The 20,984-nt window shown below is 44.5% G+C and overlaps 2 protein-coding genes across 4 annotated transcripts in view; one reads left to right on the top strand and one right to left on the bottom strand.

Annotated features, from left to right (window-relative positions):
* Window positions 1–20,984, bottom strand: part of LOC126945506 (emerin-like) — a 365,730-nt gene that overhangs the window by 165,740 nt on the left and 179,006 nt on the right. The window lies entirely within an intron of this gene.
* Window positions 1–20,984, top strand: part of MECP2 (methyl-CpG binding protein 2) — a 208,665-nt gene that overhangs the window by 132,720 nt on the left and 54,961 nt on the right. Inside the window, exons 1-2 of one of the 2 annotated variants that reach the window (XM_050775445.1) lie at window positions 8,727–8,827; window positions 14,136–14,259. In XM_050775445.1, coding sequence (XP_050631402.1) covers window positions 14,234–14,259 — 26 coding nt within the window. In that variant the 5' untranslated portion in view covers window positions 8,727–8,827; window positions 14,136–14,233. Of the gene's footprint in view, window positions 1–8,726; window positions 8,828–14,135; window positions 14,260–20,984 lie in introns of those variants that run through there. The other variant, XM_050775444.1, reaches the window with a different exon arrangement.

Raw genomic sequence — 20,984 nt, 5'->3', positions numbered from 1 at the left:
ATATATATATATATATTTAATTATTGGAGTCCTCTCTCCCAGAGCCTACCATTCTCCTACTCCAACCTGGACTGATTGCCAACCAGGCTTTCTGCCCAGTTGGCATCCTTGGTATTTCCCATCACAGCTCTCCTGGATTAGATCCATTGTCTTATGGATCCCATGTTTTCCTTTTCTTTGGCTTGCACCCTTGATTTGCTGCAGAACATCCCCAAGTAGCTTCCTAAGAAAGTACATTTCAGAGGCAAATTTTCTTAGGTCTTGTGTATCTAAAAATATTTTTATTCCATTATCACACATAATGGATATTTTGGATAGTATATTTCTACGTGGAAAATCATTTTCCCATGGAATTTGGAAAGCATTGCCCTATTATCTTTTTCTTTTCTTGTTGTCCTATGATCTTTTATAATTTGGCGTTGTTTTGAACTCTGGTGCTACTCTGATTCCTGTTCCTTTTTCTTGATTTCATTTTTCAATAATTCTTGTTTGTTAGTTGCTTGCTGGACTTCTTAGATCACTCTTCAAAGTCCCTATATTTTCTCTCATATTTTTGTCCCTATTGTTTTGTTCTGTTTTCTGGGAGACTTCTTCAGTTTTATTTTCCAGTATTTCTTTTTTTTTTTTTTTTTTTTTTTTGAGACAGAGTCTTGCTCTGTCGCCCAGGCTGGAGTGCTGTGGCCGGATCTCAGCTCACTGCAAGCTCCGCCTCCCGGGTTCCTGCCATTCTCCTGCCTCAGCCTCCCGAGTAGCTGGGACTACAGGCGCCCGCCACCTCGCACGGCTAGTTTTTTGTATTTTTTAGTAGAGACGGGGTTTCACCGTGTTAGCCAGGATGGTCTCGATCTCCTGACCTCCTGATCCGCCCGTCTCGGCCTCCCAAAGTGCTGGGATTACAGGCTTGAGCCACCGCGCCCGGCCTATTTTCCAGTATTTCTATTGAAATTTGAATTTCAGTAATCATATTTTAATTTCCAGTAATTCCTTCTTGTTCTCTGATTGCTCTTTTTACATAATATTCTGTTCTTGTTTTATGAATACGGTATTTTCTTTTAGTCCTGTAGATATGTTAAATAAATTAAAATTTTTTGGTACATTCCCTGAATTTTTTTGAATTCCAAGTTTATATTTTTTTTCTACAGGTTTATCTTGACTCTTTTTCTGTTGAAGGCTTTCATCAAATTTCTGATAATGTTTACTGGCTGGTTTATATGTAATAAGGAAGGACTGGATAAGTATTGTGGATTTAATCTGCTGTTGGGCAAATAGGTCTGTTTTCCTGCTGTGCCTCTTCTCTGTGTAGGGCAGGGAGGTGAGGAACAGAGTATCCCCCAGATGCTGGAATGAGGAAACAATTGTTCAGGGGTTGTCAGCATCCATGCTGGGAGCCTTAGCTCTCCACCAACATTTCAATCAATTTCTTTAGAGAACTGTCAGGTGTTTTCCCTGTAGGCCTGTGACAGCTCCCAACTCAGCTGTCTGGTGGGGAGAGGAGGTTCCAACTGGTATAGTCATTCTGTACTGGGGCCTTCAATTAATCCCCGTGTGTTCAATCCTATTTAATTCTATTGTTTTCTACCACATGCCTGCTGATTCTGATTGTCTGGTGTTATATCTAGCAAACTGGCTTCCACTTTCTCTGTGGCTCCCTTGTCAAATATTCTCACCTGGATTTTTACTGCCTATTTTATTCATCAATCAATTCCCATATGCTTGCTATACAGTTGTTGTCCTTTGATGATAACCTTCCATCCTCATCACATTCTCTTCAGTCTGGTGGGTTTATTCCTTTCCTTTTTTTTTTTTTTTTTTTTCCTTTTTCTTTTTCTTTATGTTTTTTAGACGGAGTCTTGTTCTGTCGCCCAGGCTGGAGTGCAATGGCACGATCTCGGCTCATTGCAACCTCTGCCTACAGGGTTCAAGTGATTCTCCTGCCTCAGCCTCCCAAGTAGCTGGGATTACAGGTGCGTGCCACCACACCTGGCTAATTGTTTGTATTCTTAGTATAGGCGGGGGTTTCACCATGTTGGCCAAGCTGGTCTCGAACTCCTGACCTCAAGCAATCCACCCCGCCTTGGCCTCCCAAAGTGCTGGGATTACAGGCATGAGCCACCACGCCCTGCCTCCTTTCTGTTTCTTGACATTCTTTTTTTAGTGCACTTCTATGAGTAAAGAAGGAAAACTCTGTGTGTGTGTGTGTGTGTGTGTGTGTGTGTGGGTCTATGTGTCTCTGTGTGTGTGTGTGTCTGCATATCTGTGTGTCTGTGTGTGCGTGCACGTTCAGGCACATCTGAGCCTGCTCATGGTGTCTTATATCAGAATTTATTCATCTCTTATCTATTTTCTAACAAATATGGTTAAGGCTATTACTTTTTCTAGGTGACCTCTGTAGCCCTATCTCCTGGGTTTTAATATGTAGGGCTCTTAATGTTGGTCATTTCTTTTTTTTAGAGGCAGGGTCTTGCTCTTTCTCCCAGGCTGGAGTGCAGTGGCACGATCCTCCCACCTCAGCCTGCTGAGTAGCTAGGACTACAGGCGTGCACGCGCCCAGCTAATTTATTTCATTTTTGGTAAAAAAGGGGTCTCACTTTGTTGTCCAGGCTGATCTCGAACTCCTGGGCTCAAGCAATCCTCCCACCTTGGCCTCCCAAAGTGCTGGGATTACAGGCGTGAGCCAGCGCTCCTGGTCTGGATTAGCTCTTCTGAAATATATATATTTTCTATCAGTTCAAGGGATTTTTAGACAAATGGAGTAAAAGTTTGTGTCGTTTGTCATATTGCGAAAATCCTTCTGGTTGTGGGCTTTCTGTCAATTACCATCTATACTAGATTTTCCTGGTTTTTATCTTCTACCGTCCTGTTTTTAAGGGGACCTTAACTATTATAGTCCCATTTTTTAAATGACCGATTTTTAATTCTAATAGTAAATAATTTTGATTATAGTATATTTTTCTACTTTTCAATGGCAAGTGTGAAACTGTATAACTTAAGTCCCTTCTATTCAGTCTAAAGAATTTAGCAAGATTTTCATTATCTTTTAATATTTCAAAAACTTCTTGATTTCTAGTCTTGTACATTACTCTTTCCAATCTAGATTTAACCTGTTACAGCCCATGAAACTTCTTGACTTTTGATTGAGGCAAAGAGTTTCCAGAGTAATTGATGAAGAATGAACATTTCTATAATGTCAGTGCTTCCCTTCCAGGAATATGCTAGTGTCTGTTTTTGTCTTTGTTTTCTTCTTTTAGATTTTTCAGTAAAGTTTTGTAGCTTGTTGATACAGGTTTTGACATTTCTTATTAAGTTTATTCCAAGCTGCTTTATAATTTTTGTAGTGAGAGTGAGTTGAATCGTTTTTTCCCTCATTACATTTTCCAGATTTGTATTACCGGTCATGTTTATACGCCTGCATCCTAACACCGGGGAACTGACTTGAAATGGGCCTTTCTCCCCACAGCGACGCACCAAGAATGAGGTTTAAAAGAGAATGGAAGAAGGATGTATGTGGGGCTTTTTATTTTTGTTTTTTAATTGACACATATTTAGGAAGTACAATTTGATATTTCAGTATATATTTATGTTGCACAATGATCCAAGCAGGGTAGTTAATATATCCATTACCTCATGCATGTACCATTTCTTTGTTGTGGGAATTTCAAAAGTCTCTTTTCTAGGTATTTTGTAACATACAATATATTGCTGTCAACCATAGTCACCCTGCTGTGCAATAGAACAACATAATTTTTTTTTCTTGAGACAGAATCTCTCTCTATCACCCAGGCTGGAGTGGAGTGGTGTGATCTCAGCTCACTGCAACCTCTGCCTCCTGGGTTCGAGCAATTCTCCTGCCTCAGCCCCCTAAGTAGCTGGCACTATAGGTACCCGCCACCATACCCAGCTAATTTTTGTATTTTTAGTAGAGACAGGGTTTCACCATGTTGGCCAGACTGTACTCGAACTCCTGACCACAAGTGACCCAGCCACCTCGGCCTCCCAAAGTGTTGGGATTACAAGCATTTGCCACTGCACCTGGCCAGAACACCAGAATTTATTCATCTTATCTAATAAGAACTTTGTACCTGTTGACCAACCTCTCCCCATCCTCCTCTCCCCGATCCTCTCCCTAGTCTCTGGTAACTACTGTTCTACTCTCTGCTTCTATGATATCAATTCTTTTTTGTTTTTGAGATTCCACATATGACTGAGATCACGTGGTATTTGTCTTTCTGTTTCTGGTTTATTTCCCTTAGCATTATGTCCTCCAGGTTCATTCATGCTGTCTTAAGTGACAGGATTTCATTCTTTTTTATGGCCGAATAGTATTCCATTGCATATATGTACCACATTTTCTTTATCCATTTATCTGTTGGTGGACACCTAAGTTGATTCCATATCTGGCTATTGTGAATAGTCCTGCAATAAAAATGGGAGCGCAGATATCTCTTCCACATACTGATTTCATTTCCTTTGGATATATACCAGTAGTAGGATTGCTGGTAGTTCTATTTTCAATTTATTGAGAAACCTCCATACTGTTCTCCATAGTGACTATACTAATTTACTACCCCACCAACAGTATGAAAGTATTCCCTTTTCTCCACATCTTTGCCAACTTGTCTTCTTTTGTCTTGTTGATTAAAGCCATTCTGACTGAATTGAAGGGGTATCTCATTGTGCTTTTGATTTGAATTTCCCTGAGAATGAGTGATGTTGAGCTTTTTTTCTCCTTCCTTCCTTCCTTTCTTTCTTCCTTCTCTTTCTTTTTTCGAGACAGGGTCTCACTCTGTCACCCAGGCCAAAGTGCAATGGCACGATCCTAGCTTATTGTAGCCTCAACCTCCTGGGCTCAAGTGATCCTCCCACCCCAACCTCCCAAGTAGCTGAGATGACAAGTGTGCACCACTATGACTGGCTAATTTTTCCTTTTTTTAGAGACAGCGGTCTTGCCACGTTAACCAGGCTGGTCTTGAACTCCAGGACTCAAGTGATCTTCCCACCTCGGCCTACCAAAGTGCTGGGATTACAGGTGTAAGCCAAGGTGCCTAGCGAGCTTTTTCCCATGCACCTGTTGGTCATTTGAATGTCTTCTTTTGAGAAATGTCTATTCAGGTCTTTTGCCTTCTCCTAACCTTTTATTTTATCTGTCTGTCTCTCTATCTAGCTATCTATTTATTTTGAGACGCAGTCTTGATCTGTTGCCCAGGCTAGAGTGCAGTGGCACGATCTCGGCTCACTGCAACCTCCACCTCCCAGGTTCAAGCAATTCTCCTGCCTCAGCCTCCCGAGTAGCTGGGACTACAGGTGCGTGCCACCATGCCCGGCTAATTTTTTTGTATTTTTAGTAGAGATGGGGTTTCACCATTTTAGCCAGGATGATCTCAATCTCCTGATCTCGTGACCCATGTGCTGAGATTACAGGCATGAGCCACCATGCCTGGTCAATTTTTTTTTTTTTTTAAGAGACAGGGTCTTGCTTTGTTGCCCAGGCTAGAGTGCTGTGTGCAATCATAGCTCACTCCTGGGCTCAAGTGATCCTTCCACCTAAGCTTTCCAGGGAGCTGGGACTACAGGTGTGTGCCACTACATCTGGCTAATATTTAAAAATTTTTTTTTTTGTAAAGACCAGGTCTTGCTTCTTGCTATGTTGCCCAGGCTTGTCTTGAACTCCAGTTCTCTGATTTTTAAAAAAAATCATAAGTAGATGTTGAATTTTATCAAATGCTTTTTCTGCATCTATTGAAATAATTATGTGGTGTTTTTCCCCTTAAGTTTGTTAAGGTTGAGTTTCTAATTGTAAACCATATTTGCATTCTTAGGATAAAATTGAACTCGGTTGTGATAGATCATATACTGCAGGATTCAGTTTATTTGTCTAGAATTTTAAAACTTATTTCCACATCTTGTGTCATACTTTTCTTGGCTCATCATAGTAGATATATTAGTCTAGTAAAATAAGTTTGGAGACATTTATTTCTTTTCTGTGTATGGTTGGCATTGCCTACTCATTAAAGATTTGGTAGAAGTCATCCGTAAAGCCCTCTTGGTCTGTTCTCTCTCTCTCTCTCTCTCTCTCTCTCTCTGTGTGTGTGTGTGTCTGTGTGTCTGTGTGTCTGTGTCTGTGCGTAGGGGGATGGGTAGGTTTTTAAATACATAGTCAATTTCATTGTGGTTACAGGGATTTTCTGTTTCTAGAGCTGGTTTTGGTAAGCTGTACTTTCCTAGGAATGTATTCCTTTTGCTTATGTTTTCAAATTTACTGACGCACGGTTCACAATAAAATCTTTCCATGAGTAATATAATTTACTTTTCTCTTTTCTTTTTATATCCAGCTTGTTAGAGGGTTGGCTCTTGTTTTTCAGCTTTTCAAAGAAGCAGGTTTAAAATTTTCTCAATCCTCTCCATCATTTGTTTCTATTTCATTAAGTTTTATTCATCCTTATTTTTCTTTCTTCTACTTTTGCAGGCTTACTCTGTCATTTTTTTATGGCTTCTTGAATTGGATGTTCAGCGTGATGACTTTTTGACTGCTTTAGCTGCATCTCTATACTTCAGCATCACACACCCAACGGCTTACTCAACATCTCCATTTTCACACCACTGGGCACCCCAAGCTTAATATAGCCAAAGCAGAACTCTTGATCTGCACCTCTGAAAATGTACTTTTCCTGTAGTTCTCCCCACCATGGTGAAAGGCACCCTTATTTCCCCAGTTGCTCAGGCCCCAATCTCAGGAATTATCCTTGTTTCTTTCCTTTCTCTGTGCCCTACATCCAGTCCTTTTGTTCAGTTTTGAAAACATATCTTGAATCTCACAACTTCTCAGAGCTGCACTGACTGCTACCACCCTAGTTAAAGCCACCATCATCTCTTTCTCCTAGACTGTTCTAGGGCCTCGCAACTAGCCTTGTGCTGTAGTTTTGTCCCATCATGTCCAGTTCTCCACTCTACACCTGCAACATACATCAGACAGCTCCTGGCTCAAAATCCTCTAAGGGCTTCTCATCTTAGAATAAACTCTCGGTTCTGGCCAGGTGCGGTGGCTCACACCTGTAGTCCCAGCACTTTGAGGTGGGCGGATCACCTGAACTCAGGAGTTTGAGACCAGTCTGGGCAACATGGTGAAACCCCATCTCTATCAAAAATACAAAAACTTAGCCAGGCGTGGTGAGCATCTGTGGTCCCAGCTACTTAGGACGCTGAGCAGGGAGGATCGCTTGAGCTCAGGGTGGAGGTTGCAGTGAGCCAAGATTGCACCACTGCACTGCAGCCTGGGCTACAGAATGAGACCCCATCCCCCACCCCGCCAAAAAAGAATGAACTCCCAGTTTTCATAGTGGCCCCGGCTGCCTTTCCAATCACATTCCCTACCACTCTCCAGCAACACTGACCTCCTTGTTAGTCCCCAACATGCCAGGCATAGTCTCTCCTCATGGCCTTTGAACTTGCCTGGAATGTTCTTTCCCCAGATATTCAAATGAGGGAGTAAAATGAGGATGAAAACCCATAGATACCTAAATAGCACCCCCTTTACTCTTACTCTATCTTTCTCAAAGCCCCTGTCACTATGTGAAATGATACATTATACTTATGTGTATGCTAGTATGAATCTTCCCGGCAAGAATCTTAGTATGCTGTCTGTTCAGTACCATGCATCCAGAGCCTGGAAGAGTGCCTGGCACATAGCAGGTAGTCAATAAATGAATGGGGGCAGGCAGCCAAATCAGAATCAGGTTTTCTTGCTAAGCATAGAACTAACAGAAGGATCACTGAATGGATTGGATAATGACTGGCATCAGGGTAAGGTCCCCTTAACAAACACTCCTGTCCTGAACACCTGGTTAGCTAACACTTTTCTCATATTTTCCCAAAACACAATTGCTGGATCTCAGCTCCAAATCCATTTTTCTAGGAAAGTGAACAATTGCTGGATCTCAGCTCCCAAATCACATCTTTCAGGCAGAGCTAACATTGCCCCTTATTCACACCTCCACCAAACCATCTGATCCAACAATGACAGGTGTCACGAGGCCTTGGCATGCACTCTCTTCCCCCGCCAGAGTTCTGCGAAGGCCAGGGTTGGGATTTGTTGTCAGTTTATTCCCCACCCCTACGAGAACGTGACCACCGGGCAGGCTCAGATGAAATAATGCATTGAGTAGGCCTCTGAAACCAAGGCCCCTCAGCTGGGGCAACGTCAGGCTCCAGGGCGGGTAACTTTGCTGCTTCTGCTGAAAATGGTGATATTGAGAAACTGCGGGTGCAGTGAAACGCTTATTGCAGCGCACTCGGTGCATCTGTGGACAGAGGGTCAATCGCCCCTCAGGGCCGCGCAAACAGGCGTCCCGAGCCTGGGCCTTCACTTGCCCCAGCATCCGCAAGGGTCCATTAATCCTTAACATTCAAATTCCGCCCACTAAACCAGCCCCTCCGCGCCCAAGCCGCCTCTTTTCCCCAAACGTCGGCCGAAAGCAGCCAATCAACAGCTGGAGGGGACCGCCTCCTTTTCCCTGGCCGAAATGGACAAGAAATCTCGCCAATTGACGGCATCGCCGCTGTGACCGCCCCCCCGCCCCAGCCCGGCCATCACAACCAATGGCGGGCGGGCTCGCAGCGGCGCCGGGGGCGGGGCGCGGGCGCGCAGGTGCAGCAGCGCGCGGGCCGGCCGGGAGGGCGGGGCGCGACGTCGACCGTGCGGGGTCCCGGCGTCGGCGGCGCGCGCGCTCCCTCCTCTCGGAGAGAGGGCTGTGGTAAAAGCCGTCCGGAAAATGGCCGCCGCCGCCGCCGCCGCGCCGAGCGGAGGAGGAGGAGGAGGCGAGGAGGAGAGACTGTGAGTGGGACCGCCGTGGCCGCGGGCGGGGACCCTTGCCGGGGGGCGGGGGTCAGGGGCGGGACGTGGCGCGGGAGGGGCCCGCGGGGTCGGACGACACGGCTGGCGGATGGCGTCCCTCCTCTCTACCCTCCCCCTCCCGCCGCCGCCGGTGGCGACTCTCCCTTCGGCCCGTCACCCGTGCTCGCGGGTGACCGTCCTCGGCGCGGCCTCCCTGGAGCCGCCTTCGCCTGACGCCCCTCTTCCTTCCGCCCTCGGCGCGCATCCCGGCCCCCGGCCCCGCGGGCGCCTCTGTCGCCGGGGCTTCGCCTGTCGGGGCTGCGCGCGCTCCTGCCCTTCTCGGGGCTTTGGGCCGCGGCGCCGTCGCGCGCCCGCGGCCCCGGCCTCTCCCTGGATCGCGCTCTCCCCTCTCCTCCCTCGCGCGCCCCCTCTCCCGTTACTTGGCCCCCCCCACCGGCGCGCGTGCGCACTTCGCCTCCCGTCGGGAGAGTGCGCCACAAGGGCTCCTGAGCTCTCACCCCCATCTCTGGGCTTTGCCTCCCCCTCCTTCTCGCCCATTCCATGAATTTCTGCCCCCCCACCCCCACGCGAGCGAGTAGGTCCACTGGCTCCTTTCCCCATCTAGCAGGAACAAGGAGGTGGGGATTATTGTCCACAAAAGGACTAGACATTGTGTTCTGGGTCCCACAACTCATCATAAAGAGGTGGTTATAGTTCCCATCAGGAGCCGTGAGTAGGGGACTGTGCGTCCAGCAGCACCCGAGGCTCTTCGGCGCCTGAGGCTCTAAGGTGCGAGCGTGTCCCCAGGGTGCTCAGAGGTTCTTTGGAGTGCTGTGGCCTCGGAATGTGAGCACCCTCCCATCTTACCCTCCCCTTCGCCGGCGATCTTCCAGTTACATAAGTGGAGTGGGACATAGTAGGTAACGGGCTCTCATCGCCCTGGAGCGCTCGGGATCACCGGTACCAGATGGAGCAAGTTCATCGCGACGCTGTGGCTCCTGTTCATTGTGCCTGAAAGGTTATTCTCTGTTCAGTTTGGTTATGACCGAATCACCCAAACTGAAACTCAGATGACTTTTATATGGCAGTGGCAATGTTTCTGTGGTTTTGCACTAAAGACTTAAGGTCATTATGAAGAGTTTAAAAGGATTGCTCTCGCAGGGGAGACCGTTTATGACATTGCTAAGTATGGACCCCAAGGGGGAAAAAGCTCATTCTGGAATTGCTCTGTGGCGGTGACTTCTGTTGTGAGTGTGTTCGGGTGTGGGTTGGTCACAGCAGAAATGGGCTCCACCACAAAATTGATATTCCTGACTCATGGTCAGGCAGATGTGTGCTTCTGGTTATTTTTCCAGGAACAGGAATGGGCTCTGCCGAGCCTTGCACACGTTGTGTCTCTGCTGTGCGGGATCAGTACCCCAAACTGTGAGATAACAGGATCGAATTCATGGGTTGGTTGGTGATCCAGGAACCATACCTACTTGGATGTGATACTGAGTGACTTAGACGTTGTAGGACTCTCATAAGTTTTAGGCATTTTGTTATACTGTAAAAAGCATATACGGCCTCGGTAGTAACGTTGCACTAATAGGTAATTATTACTCTAGAGAATTTTGGGTTCCGTGGCTGGAATGTTCATCTGTATCTCAGCAATTTCAGTTAATAACCAGATTAAGCTGACCTCTTGAGTCTTTTGAAATCTGCTGGGTCCCTATAATAAGATAGGGTCTGGATTTTTTAATCTTTTGGGAATTTCCACCAAGGATTTAGGGAAATAGGCTTATTTATGGGCTTTTCAGGATTTCTATTTCAAATCCCAGTCAGGAAGTGTAGGAAGCACTTGCTTTTATTTTCGTACGTGAATATGTCAGAACCTTAAATCACCCAATCAATCTAGTAGTACAGTTGATTAAAATAAGTCACCACAGGTCACCCATTCGTGGCAGGTCAGCTAGGTGGCTGATCACTGGAATACAGTCATATCCCCAGGCAGACACAGGAGCCTCACTTGACGATCCCAAAGTTTGTACATCTGAGCTTGAGACATGACAAGTTGAGGTCTCTGCTTTGTTCTTCATAGTTGGCAGTTTGTCTCCTCGGGTTCCCCTCCAGTTAGCTGTTTATCATACACCTAGCCCTTTCAACAGTGCAGGCAGCTTCCATAGTATAGTTTTCTCTTCAAAGTGCCGGGTGGAGGGGTACCCCCCTTTCCATTGTCCTAATGGCTCCATAGGGCTTCCATACCAGCCCTTTCCAGTGTCCTAACAGCTCAAAGAAACCATCTATGACTTTCTTGTTAGCACTGGCCTATCACACCTTCCTATTGCCTGTTACTAAAATTTAACCTGGAATGCTTTAAGCTTAGAGTACTGGGTCTTTGTTTTACCGGATTGATAGGAGAGTGTCATACAGTCAGCAGAACTCCGACTTTTGTGCTGTTTAATACTTAGGTAGGTCTGGGGCAAGGCACAAACCACTGTGTATTCAAAGGGTTATGGTGCTTACATTCTGTGTGTATATGTTTGTAATTTCCAACCAGAGTCATTTCCCGTGCCTGCCCTGCCTCTGTGCAATCTCATCTAGTGGAGTAGGGAGGCATGCTGTGGAGTTTGAAAAAAAAATAAAGAAACAAAAAAACTGGCTAGATGAGTTTAATAGGCTGTTACCCCCTCTGGAACATTCCTCCCATGTGGAGATGAAATGAGAAGTTCGTTTCTTTAACCTAAAATAAAGAACAACAGAGATAAAATTGTTAGTTCCTTATTGGAGCCTGGTTTCCACTGCTTTGGACTCTGCATGATAAATGACGTGTCCTGGAACCTGAAATATTTTATAAAGGGTAATATCTGCAGAAATCTTTTAATTAGCTAAAAGCAGTTTGTTCTCAAGCTGCCCGAGTTATCTTGGAGGAGGAGAGAATCACAGAAAATGTTTGATATTTCTAGTAACCAGTGTTTTCAGTGCATGGGGTAAAGCACACTCCTAGACTGGCCAGTCCCGAAGAGTGTGGCAGGACACCTGCTTGTTTTCCCTGCCCTCTACTATGGTGACATCCTTTCAGACCAGTCTTGCGTGGCTGGCAGACACAATCTCTTTTTCTTGGGTAGAGCATTATCACCGCTGCGATGGAAGGACCTTGTCCTCAGTGCCTCCATACCAGCCCTTTCCAGTGAAACTACTGCTGTCCAGGCAAGCCCTGTGCATGTGCATCATTCCGGGTAGGACAAGACATGAACAGGTCCCTCTTCTTTGGGCTTAAGTAGAAGTTGAGCTCTTCTGCTTTTATCTGTTTTCTTCTGCCTTTCTATTTCAAGAAACCTTCTCCTGTCAAAAGCTTGGTTCACATGCCATTGCTTAAATACTTCGATGGTATGTATGGTGTGTGGGATAACTGAGTGGGAGCCGGAATTGGGGGGTGGGCAGGGCATCCCCACCCCCACATCAAAGGGAGAATGACCATTTCGTTAGAGAATAAAAAGCCTGAGTCTTTATAACTTCTTCAAGCACACATATGCTGGGTCTGGTGGCGTGTGAATGTGTCCCCGCTGTGGTGTGTGGCTGTTTTGCAGTTCCTGTAGACACTGTAGTCTGGGCTCTCATTATTGCCTCTGAAGCTGACAGGACTAAACCTTAGTAAGGATGCACTTGTCTTCCTTGCCTAAGAGCTAGGGGTGTTTTATATATATATGAACTTTTTTCTTTATTAGATTTCACAAACTGCTCTCATTTTCTGGCTTCTTTCTTTCTTTTTTCTTTTCTTTCTTTTTTTTTTTTTTTTTTTTTTTTTTTTTTTTGAGACAGTCTTGCTTTGTCGCCCAGGCTGGAGTGCAGTGGCACAATCTCAGCTCACTGCAACCTCTGCCTCCTGGATTCAAGCAGTTCTCTGCCTCAGCCTCCCAAGTAGCTGGGATTACGGGCACCCGTCACCACGTCTGGCTAATTTTTTTTTTGTTTGGTTTGGTTTTTTTTTTTTTTTGGTCGAGACAGGGTTTCGCCATCTTGGCCAGGCTGGTCTTGAACTCCTGACCTTGTGATCCACCTGCCTCGGCCTCCCAAAGTGCAGGGATTACAGACGTGAGCCACCGCACCCAGCCTCTGTCTCTTTTCTTTTTGACATGAAATCTTAAGTTAATTATCTTAAACTTTAAGAACTAGAAGGATCCTTAGTCCAGCACCATCAGTTTGCAAACAAAAAAAAAACCTGTGTCCCTGAGAAGTTGTGACTTTTCCAGGGCCTCCTAGCCAGGATACCAGTTTGGTTTTTATTAGATAGCTAACCGAGTAATACTATTAACTTGACTTCTGGGGTTTCAAAGTATTCTATGACTTGACTGTTTAAGGGAATTATGAGGCCTCACTGAACCTCAAAAGATAATTTTAGATACCATCCTGTTAGCTATAGAGCAGCAAAAGAGCAGTAAAAGACTTGGTTGGTGTTGCCCTTCTTCCGGGTTTGATTACATGAGTAATTGTGTGGATGGTCTCTAAGTTGTATGCTCTGAGCTTTTGTTTTTAGCTTATAAAAGTGCTACTTTTGGGCCAGCATAGTATCAGAAATTAGGTAATTAATATGGGGCAGTTTAGGCTTTAACAAGGAAATGATGGTTATCTTAATGACAGAAATGGTACTGACAAAAGTCCTTTTTTGAACATGTGTTCAAAAGCAAAAGAGAAACTATCAAACTGATAACTCAGTTTGTTAAACAGTGAGATTGACTGATCTGAGAGGCTTAAAACTGATTGCCCTGAAATAGACTTGCATGTTTTGGATGATGGCTTTGGGTCTCCCAGAGCACTTGGTTTCCCATGGTGCTGATTTTTTCTCTCAGGATTAAAGCCCCTTTATGTGATGTTGTTACAGCAGCTCATTGCAACTTCATTCAGCTGCTTGCAAAAGAAGGGAGACTGCCTCTAGGTTCCATGTGTTCTTTCAGGGATGGTATTTTGATGTTGCATATTCTCTTGAATATGTATTCTTCCCTGAGAATTTCTGTGTGACGTGGTGGAAGAAATACTGGCCAGAAATCACCATTCATGGTATGCTTTTGTACTGTCGAAGTGTCCCCTAGAGGTGACAAGACTTGTGATAGTGTTGATTCTAACAAGCATGAGTCTTTCCTCTATTTTAGCACTGTGTGTTACTTACGTGCCAGTAATTTGCAGTTTATCCTTTGTTTCTAGCTAGGTAAGCTGGGAAATAGCATAGTACTTTGTCTGTGTGTTTATCTTCAAAATGTCCCAAATAGCCCTGGGAAAAAGGTCGTGCAGCTCAATGGGGGCTTTCAACTTACAATTTTCTTTGTTTTAGGCTCCATAAAAATACAGACTCACCAGTTCCTGCTTTGATGTGACATGTGACTCCCCAGAATACACCTTGCTTCTGTAGACCAGCTCCAACAGGATTCCATGGTAGCTGGGATGTTAGGGCTCAGGTAAGTAACCTTCCTTTTTTTTTTTTTAGTATATGTCCTGGTTTGGCCATCTGTTTTTTTTTTTTAAAAAAAAAAAAAAAAAAAGGAAAAAAGGAAAAAAATATACTACTCTTGGACAGTATAAAAGTACCCCAAAGACTAAAGACATAACTGTGCCAAACTGTGCCATATAATAAAAAAAAGTCACTTCCCTGAGCCCTGAAAGGTCAGTGTGGGTAGGGTTACCTGGTCGCTACAGCGAGATCTGGGGGCGGGCGTCAGATTAGAGCCGGAACTGGTGATCTGCAACTTCAGTTCACCTTGAAGCAGGTCAGCTGAGCTGAGAGCGCTTGCACTGAGCCCTTCTGCGCTGCTGCTGTTGCCTTAGCGGTCTTCAGCATGTGTTTACTTTGGTTTGGGGTAAATGCTTTAGTGGTCAGCGTTAGTGAGCAGTGGTAATGCATTTTCAGATATGGGAACTGGTATATGGTTGGTTCCCTAGAAGGACACCCTCCTGAAAGCTGTCTCAGAACACCGGGGGCCATGACTAATAAATATCATGTGCTTGCCACACTCCTCCCATGGTAACTAAAGAGAGTACCCAGATATACATCTGTTCTTGAGACTCTAGAGGAGGATGAGTAATTTGTAAAAAGCTGGGGGCCCAAGTCATTCTAGGTCTGACACTCAGGTGCTGTATCAGCTGCAGTTTGAACTAGTTGGCACCATTGTGTGGACTTTAGTTTTGTAAAAATGAATGGTTCCTTCAGGCTCAACATCTCAAGCTGTTTGTTGTTGTTGTTGTTGTTGTTTGTTTGTTTTTTTGTTTTTTGATTAGTGGTCACTCCACATTTGATGTTTTGACGTGTGGATTTCAGAACTTCTGTGTGGTAAAGCCGAATGTTCCAATTGAATTTTCCCTTTTTTTTTCCCCCTAAGCAAAAATGTGGGTTTTCACATATACAGCCATTGTGATTCCAACTGAGACCCTAAGTCATACTTTGTTGTGTCTCTCTTGTGGTTTCTGACACCTCAGTGTGAAGCTGTTGTAGACATCCATAAGAAATAGCCTGCTTAGGAATTATGTGAGGGCAAGGTTTGGCTGAAGGAGAATAGAAGGTGTGGAAGGAAGGAAGAGCATCACACTCCTCAAGTCCCAAATTTGATTCTGCTCCTGATCCTGTGACTCAAATTGTCATTCTCCTTTACTGCTGTGGGGTGTGCTCTGGGCCCGACTGACAGGACATTCTTTGTACTCCACGTATTTATGCTGGTGGGAGTTGTATGGCTAGTGCTTTGTGCTTTGTCTCAGAAATTGTGTGGACTAAATGTAATATGGGCAGTGAATGGGTTTCTTCTGGAAGATGTTAGGCCTGTAGGGTGGTTTGGGTTTTTAAGAGTCTTTTTCTCAGATCACACGAATGGATGTTATAAAACAGGCAATGTTGACACCATACAGTTTCTCCTAAGAAATGTACAGAGAGTTCAACCCGAGGAAGCTAATTGAAAGTAAACTTTTAAAAAGAAATATAGAAAGAGGAGATTTTTAAAATATCTTATTATCTATGAATGGGAAAGATGTAGCCATTTGAGCTTCAAAGAACTTTTGAGGGAATTCTCAAAGGACAGTACCTGCCTTTAGTAGATAAATGCTTGGTATCTATTTTTCTTCTTTTACTTTTTAAAGAATTACTAAAATAACACATGGATTTATAGAAAAATCAAACCACTTAAGAATTTATGAGGTGGCTGGGCGAGGTGGCTCATGCCTGTAATCCCAGCACTTTGGGTGGCCTAGGCAGGTGGATCACCTGAGGTCAGGAGTTGGAGACCAGCCTGGCCAACATGGCAAAACCCCATCTCTATTAAAAATACAAAAATTAGCTGGCTGTGGTGGCTCGCACGTGTAGTCCCAGCTACTCAGAAGGCTGAGGCAGGAGAATCACTTGAACCTGGGAGGCGGAGGTTGCAGGGAGCCAAGATCATGCTACTGCACTCCTGCCTGGGTGACAGTGTGAGACTCTGTCTCAAAAAAAAAAAAAAGTATCAGGTAAAAAAATGAAGGCTCCCTGCTTAGTCTCTGCTCCCACTACCCGGAATAACCACTGTTAATAGCTTAATGTAGATCCTTCTAAGACTAAACTATGTACTTTTTGTGTTATACAGGAGGGTGTTTTGTTTTTGTTTTTGTTTTTTTCTTTTTTTGAGATGGAGTCTTGCTCTGTCACCCAGGCTGGAGTGCAGTGGCACAATCTCGGCTCACTGCAACCTCCACCTCCCGTGTTCAAGTGATTCTCCTGCCTCAGCCTCCTAAGTAGCTAGGATTACAGGCACCTGCCACCACACCCAGCTAATTTTTGTATTTTTTAGTAGAGACTGGGTTTCACCATGTTGGCCAGGCTGGTGTCGAACTCTTGACCTCAGGCGATCCACCCGCCTCCGCCTCCCAAAGTGCTGGGATTACAGGCGTGAGCCACCACGCCCGGCCTCAGGATGGTGTTATATATACATATTCTGCATTTATCCCTCTCATATATTTATCTCTGCCTCATTTCTTTTAAGTAGCAGTGTAGTCCAGGGCTGACTTACCATCATGCATTTCATTGTCTCTCTGTTGGATTTCCCAGTGGTTTGTTATTAAAAATACTACAGGATTGAAATTCCTCATGTGCCAGTGATTTTGAAGAATGGCTGCCTAGACTTGGAATTTCTGGTGGGTACCACCACATCACTGTCCAAGATGGCTATCCCAGTTCCCACAATAGTCTGAGAAAGTGCCATTTTCCCATACCCTCCCAGAATTGGACATACATCTTTTAAATTGGTGCTACTTGGATTATTACTGAGGCTAAACCTCAATAATCATTGTCATAGCTCTTAGTGTATTAAAGATGTTAACTCTTTGTCGTGCAGATATTTTCCTATTTTGTCTTATGTCTTGATTCTTGTTTTTCTGATATATAATACTTCTGTTATGATTTCTTCTTTTGCTTTTATACTTAGGAAATCCTTTCTTACTCTTTTTTGAGAGGAGTCTCGCTCTGTCACCTAGGCTGGAGTGCAGTGGTGTGATCTTAGCTCACTGCAAGCTCCGCCTCCCAGGTTCACGCCGTTCTCCTGCCTCAGCCTCCCGCGTAGCTGGGAATACAGGATCCCGCCACCACACCTGGCTAATTTTTTTTGTATTTTTGGTAGAGACAGGGTTTCACCCTGTTAGCCAGGCTGATCTCGATCTCCTGACCTCATGATCTGCCCGCCTCGGCCCCGCAAAGTGCTGGGATTACAGGCGTGAGCCACCGCGCCCCGCCAGGAAATCCTTTCCTACTCGTAACAACAGATCAGTAGTCATCTGTATTTTCTTCCTAAAAAACCTGATGATGTATTATATTCATACATACGTATTTAATACATACAAAAGGGCCAGATGTGGTGGTTCATTCCTGTAATCCCAGCACTTTGGGAGGCTGAGGTGAGTGGATCACCTGACGTCAAGAGACCAGCCTGGCCAAGATGGTGAAACCCCGTCTCTACTAAAAATGCAAAAATTAGCCAGGCATGGTGGCAGGCGCCTCCAATCTCAGCTACTGGGGTGGCTGAGGCAGAAGAATCACTTGAACCCAGGAGGCAGAAGTTTTGGTGAGCCGAGATCGCACCACTGCACTCCAGCCTGGGTGACAGAGTGAGACTCTGTCTCAAAAATAAATAAATAAATAAAAATAATAATGTTATAGTTAAGTTGTCCTGTGTTTTTCCTATGATTTAAAAAAATATCTGTTTTGTATTTAACTTTGGGGTGGGATAAGGTATAGCCCACTTAGTCAGTTGTGTCTAAGCCACTTGGTGAACCAGTCAGTCCAGTCTTCACCTTTAACAAATGCTGATTTCTTGAAGTGAGCAAAATATCTCTTAAACTTTTTCCTATTTTCTCTATAAAGTTGCTTTTTTCTGAATTTTTTCTTTATGAGGTTTGATGGCAGCCCTATCAGCAGACAATTGTTCATTCACCCAACAAATATTTGAGCATCTGCTTCAAGCCTGGGGCAGTGCTAAGCCCTAGAAGTGATACCTTCTCCTTATCCGGAGTGGGCTACAGTGCTCATTCCAGAAGACTCAAGAAAATAGCAGATCATCACAAAAGCAGGTTTTACATAAATGAGGAGGAATCCACAGGGTTGTGTATATGTGTGTGTGTTTTAAATTCTGATGTAAGTTGGAGCTTTAGGATAGACTGTGACATTAGAGTAGTTTGTTTTGCAACTCATGTAATTGCAGGCTGATTTTTGTCTTGAATTATGATAATGGTAACTTTTTTCTGCTGAAACAATTCTGTATTCATCTTAGCTTGGTTGGGATGCAATAAAAGTTTTATACTGGTAAAAATGATAATTTTCTTCTATGAAGATTTTGAAGCTTTTCTGTAACAGCTGATAAAAATAAAGAGAGGGCCCAGGCTTGGTGGCTCATGCCTATAGCCCCAGCTGCTCGGGAGGATGAGGCGGGAGGATCCTATGAGCCCAGGAGTTTAGGCTGCAGTGAACCATCATCACACCACTGTACTCCAGCCTGGGCAGCCTCGTTCTTTAGAGTAAGACACTGTCTCTTTAAAAAAAAAAAAAAAAAAAAAAAAAAAAAGGCTTTTAGTGAATATATTCTTAGGGTAGCAAGTGTAATTTTTGTCAATTACATTATTTGAATCTAATAAATACCCTCAAAGCTGAAGTTGAATTCTGATTTGGATTGAAAATACTTTTTATTTGAAGGAAGAAGGATAGAATAAATGATATGATTAAGGAAAAGGCTTCTTGTATAAGGCCAGGGTTTTTTAAATGATTTTTTGAATAGTTAGATAGACAATATGGAATTAAAAAGGTGATATAAAAAATTATATGGGGCCGGGCACAGTGGCTCATGCCTGTAATCCCAGTACTTTGGGAGGCTGAGGTGGGTGGATCACCTGAGGTCAGGAGTTTGAGACCAGCATGGCCAACATGGCGAAACACCATCTCTACTAAAAATATAAAAATTAGCCGGGCGTGGTGGTGCACACCTGTAATCCCAGCTACTCAGGAGGCTGGGGCAGAAGAATCGTTTGAGGCCGGGCGCAGTGACTCAAGCCTGTAATCCCAGCACTTTGGGAGGCCGAGACCGGAGAATCACGAGGTCGGGAGATCGAGACCATCCCGGCTAACACGGTGAAACCCCGTCTCTACTAAAAAAAAATACAAAAAAACTAGCCGGGCATGGTGGCGGGCACCTGTAGTCCCAGCTACTCGGGAGGCTGAGGCAGGAGAATGGTGTAAACCCGGGAGGCGGAGTTTGCAGTGAACTGAGATCCAGCCACTGCGCTCCAGCCTGGGCGACAGAGCGAGACTCCATCTCAAAAAAAATAAAAAAAATAAAAGAATCGTTTGAACCCAGGAGGCAGAGGTTGCAGTGAGCCAAGATCGTGCCACTGCATTCCAGCCTGGGTGACAGAGTGAGAGTCCATCTCAAAAAAACTAATAATAGAAAAAAGTTATATGGGGCTGGGAATGGTGGCTCACACCCGTAATCCCAGCACTTTGGGAGGCTGAGGCGGGTGGATCACTTGAGGTCAGGAGTTTGAGACTGGCCTTGCCAACATGGCGAAACCCCATCTCTACTAAAAATACAAAAATTAGCTGGGTGTGGTGGTGTGCGCCTGTAGTCTCAGCTACTTGGGAAAATGAGGCAGGAGAATCGCCTGAACCCGGGAGGCGGAGGTTGCAGTGAGCCAAGATCATGCCATTGCCCTCCAGGCTGGGCGACAAGAGTGGAACCTCGTCTCAAAAATAAAGAAAAAAGAGTTATATTGTAAAGTCTCTCTGCTACCCTCTTCCCAAACATTCATTTCTTTCACTGGAGGCAGCCACTATTACCAGTTTCTTTAAAAAAAATATATATATGTGACTGGGCGCAGTGGCTCACACCTGTAATCCCAGCACTTTGGGAGGTGGAGGTGGGTGGATCATGAGATCAAGAGATGGAGACCATCTTGGCCAACATGGTGAAACCCCATCTCTACTAAAAATACAAAAAAATTAGCCAGGCACAGTGGCAGACGCCTGTAGTTCCAGCTACTCGGGAGGCTGAGGCAGGAGAATAGCTTGAACCCAGGAGGCGGAGGTTGCAGTGAGCTGAGATCACGCCACTGCACTCCAGCCTGGTGACAGAATGAGACTCCATCTCAAAAAAAAAAAAAAAAAAAAGTGTGTGTGCACACATGTATTAAATTTTTTAATAAAATATATATATAACAATTTACAGTTTTAATTTTAACTGTACAATTCAGTGGCACTGAGTACATTCTCATTGTTGTACAGCCATTGCTACCATCCATCTCTGCAACCTTTCGTCTTGCAAAACTGAAATTTCATACCCATTAAACACTAACTCCCACTTCTCCCCTTTCCCCTTCCCCCTGCCCACCCTCTGGCAACTACTGTTCTACTCTTTGTCTCTATTGGACGTATTTTTGTGTGTTTAGGTTTGTGTATATATTTTACATGTGTATACATACACAAGGTTATGTGGGCGTTGTGTTTTTATACGTACTGTAAAATATTGTGTACATTTGTTTGTTTTAGTTAATGTATCCTAGAGATTATTTAGAATTAGTTCATATAGAACCATATCATTCTTTTTAAGGGTTGGGTTTAGGCCGGGCGCGGTGGCTCAAGCCTGTAATCCCAGCACTTTGGGAGGCCGAGGCGGGCGGATCACAAGGT

Source organism: Macaca thibetana, chromosome X (assembly GCF_024542745.1).
Source record: "Macaca thibetana thibetana isolate TM-01 chromosome X, ASM2454274v1, whole genome shotgun sequence".
Taxonomy (NCBI): Eukaryota; Metazoa; Chordata; class Mammalia; order Primates; family Cercopithecidae; genus Macaca; species Macaca thibetana.
The sequence above is the reverse complement of the archived record's forward strand: the minus strand, read 5'-3'. Positions and strand labels throughout refer to the sequence as shown.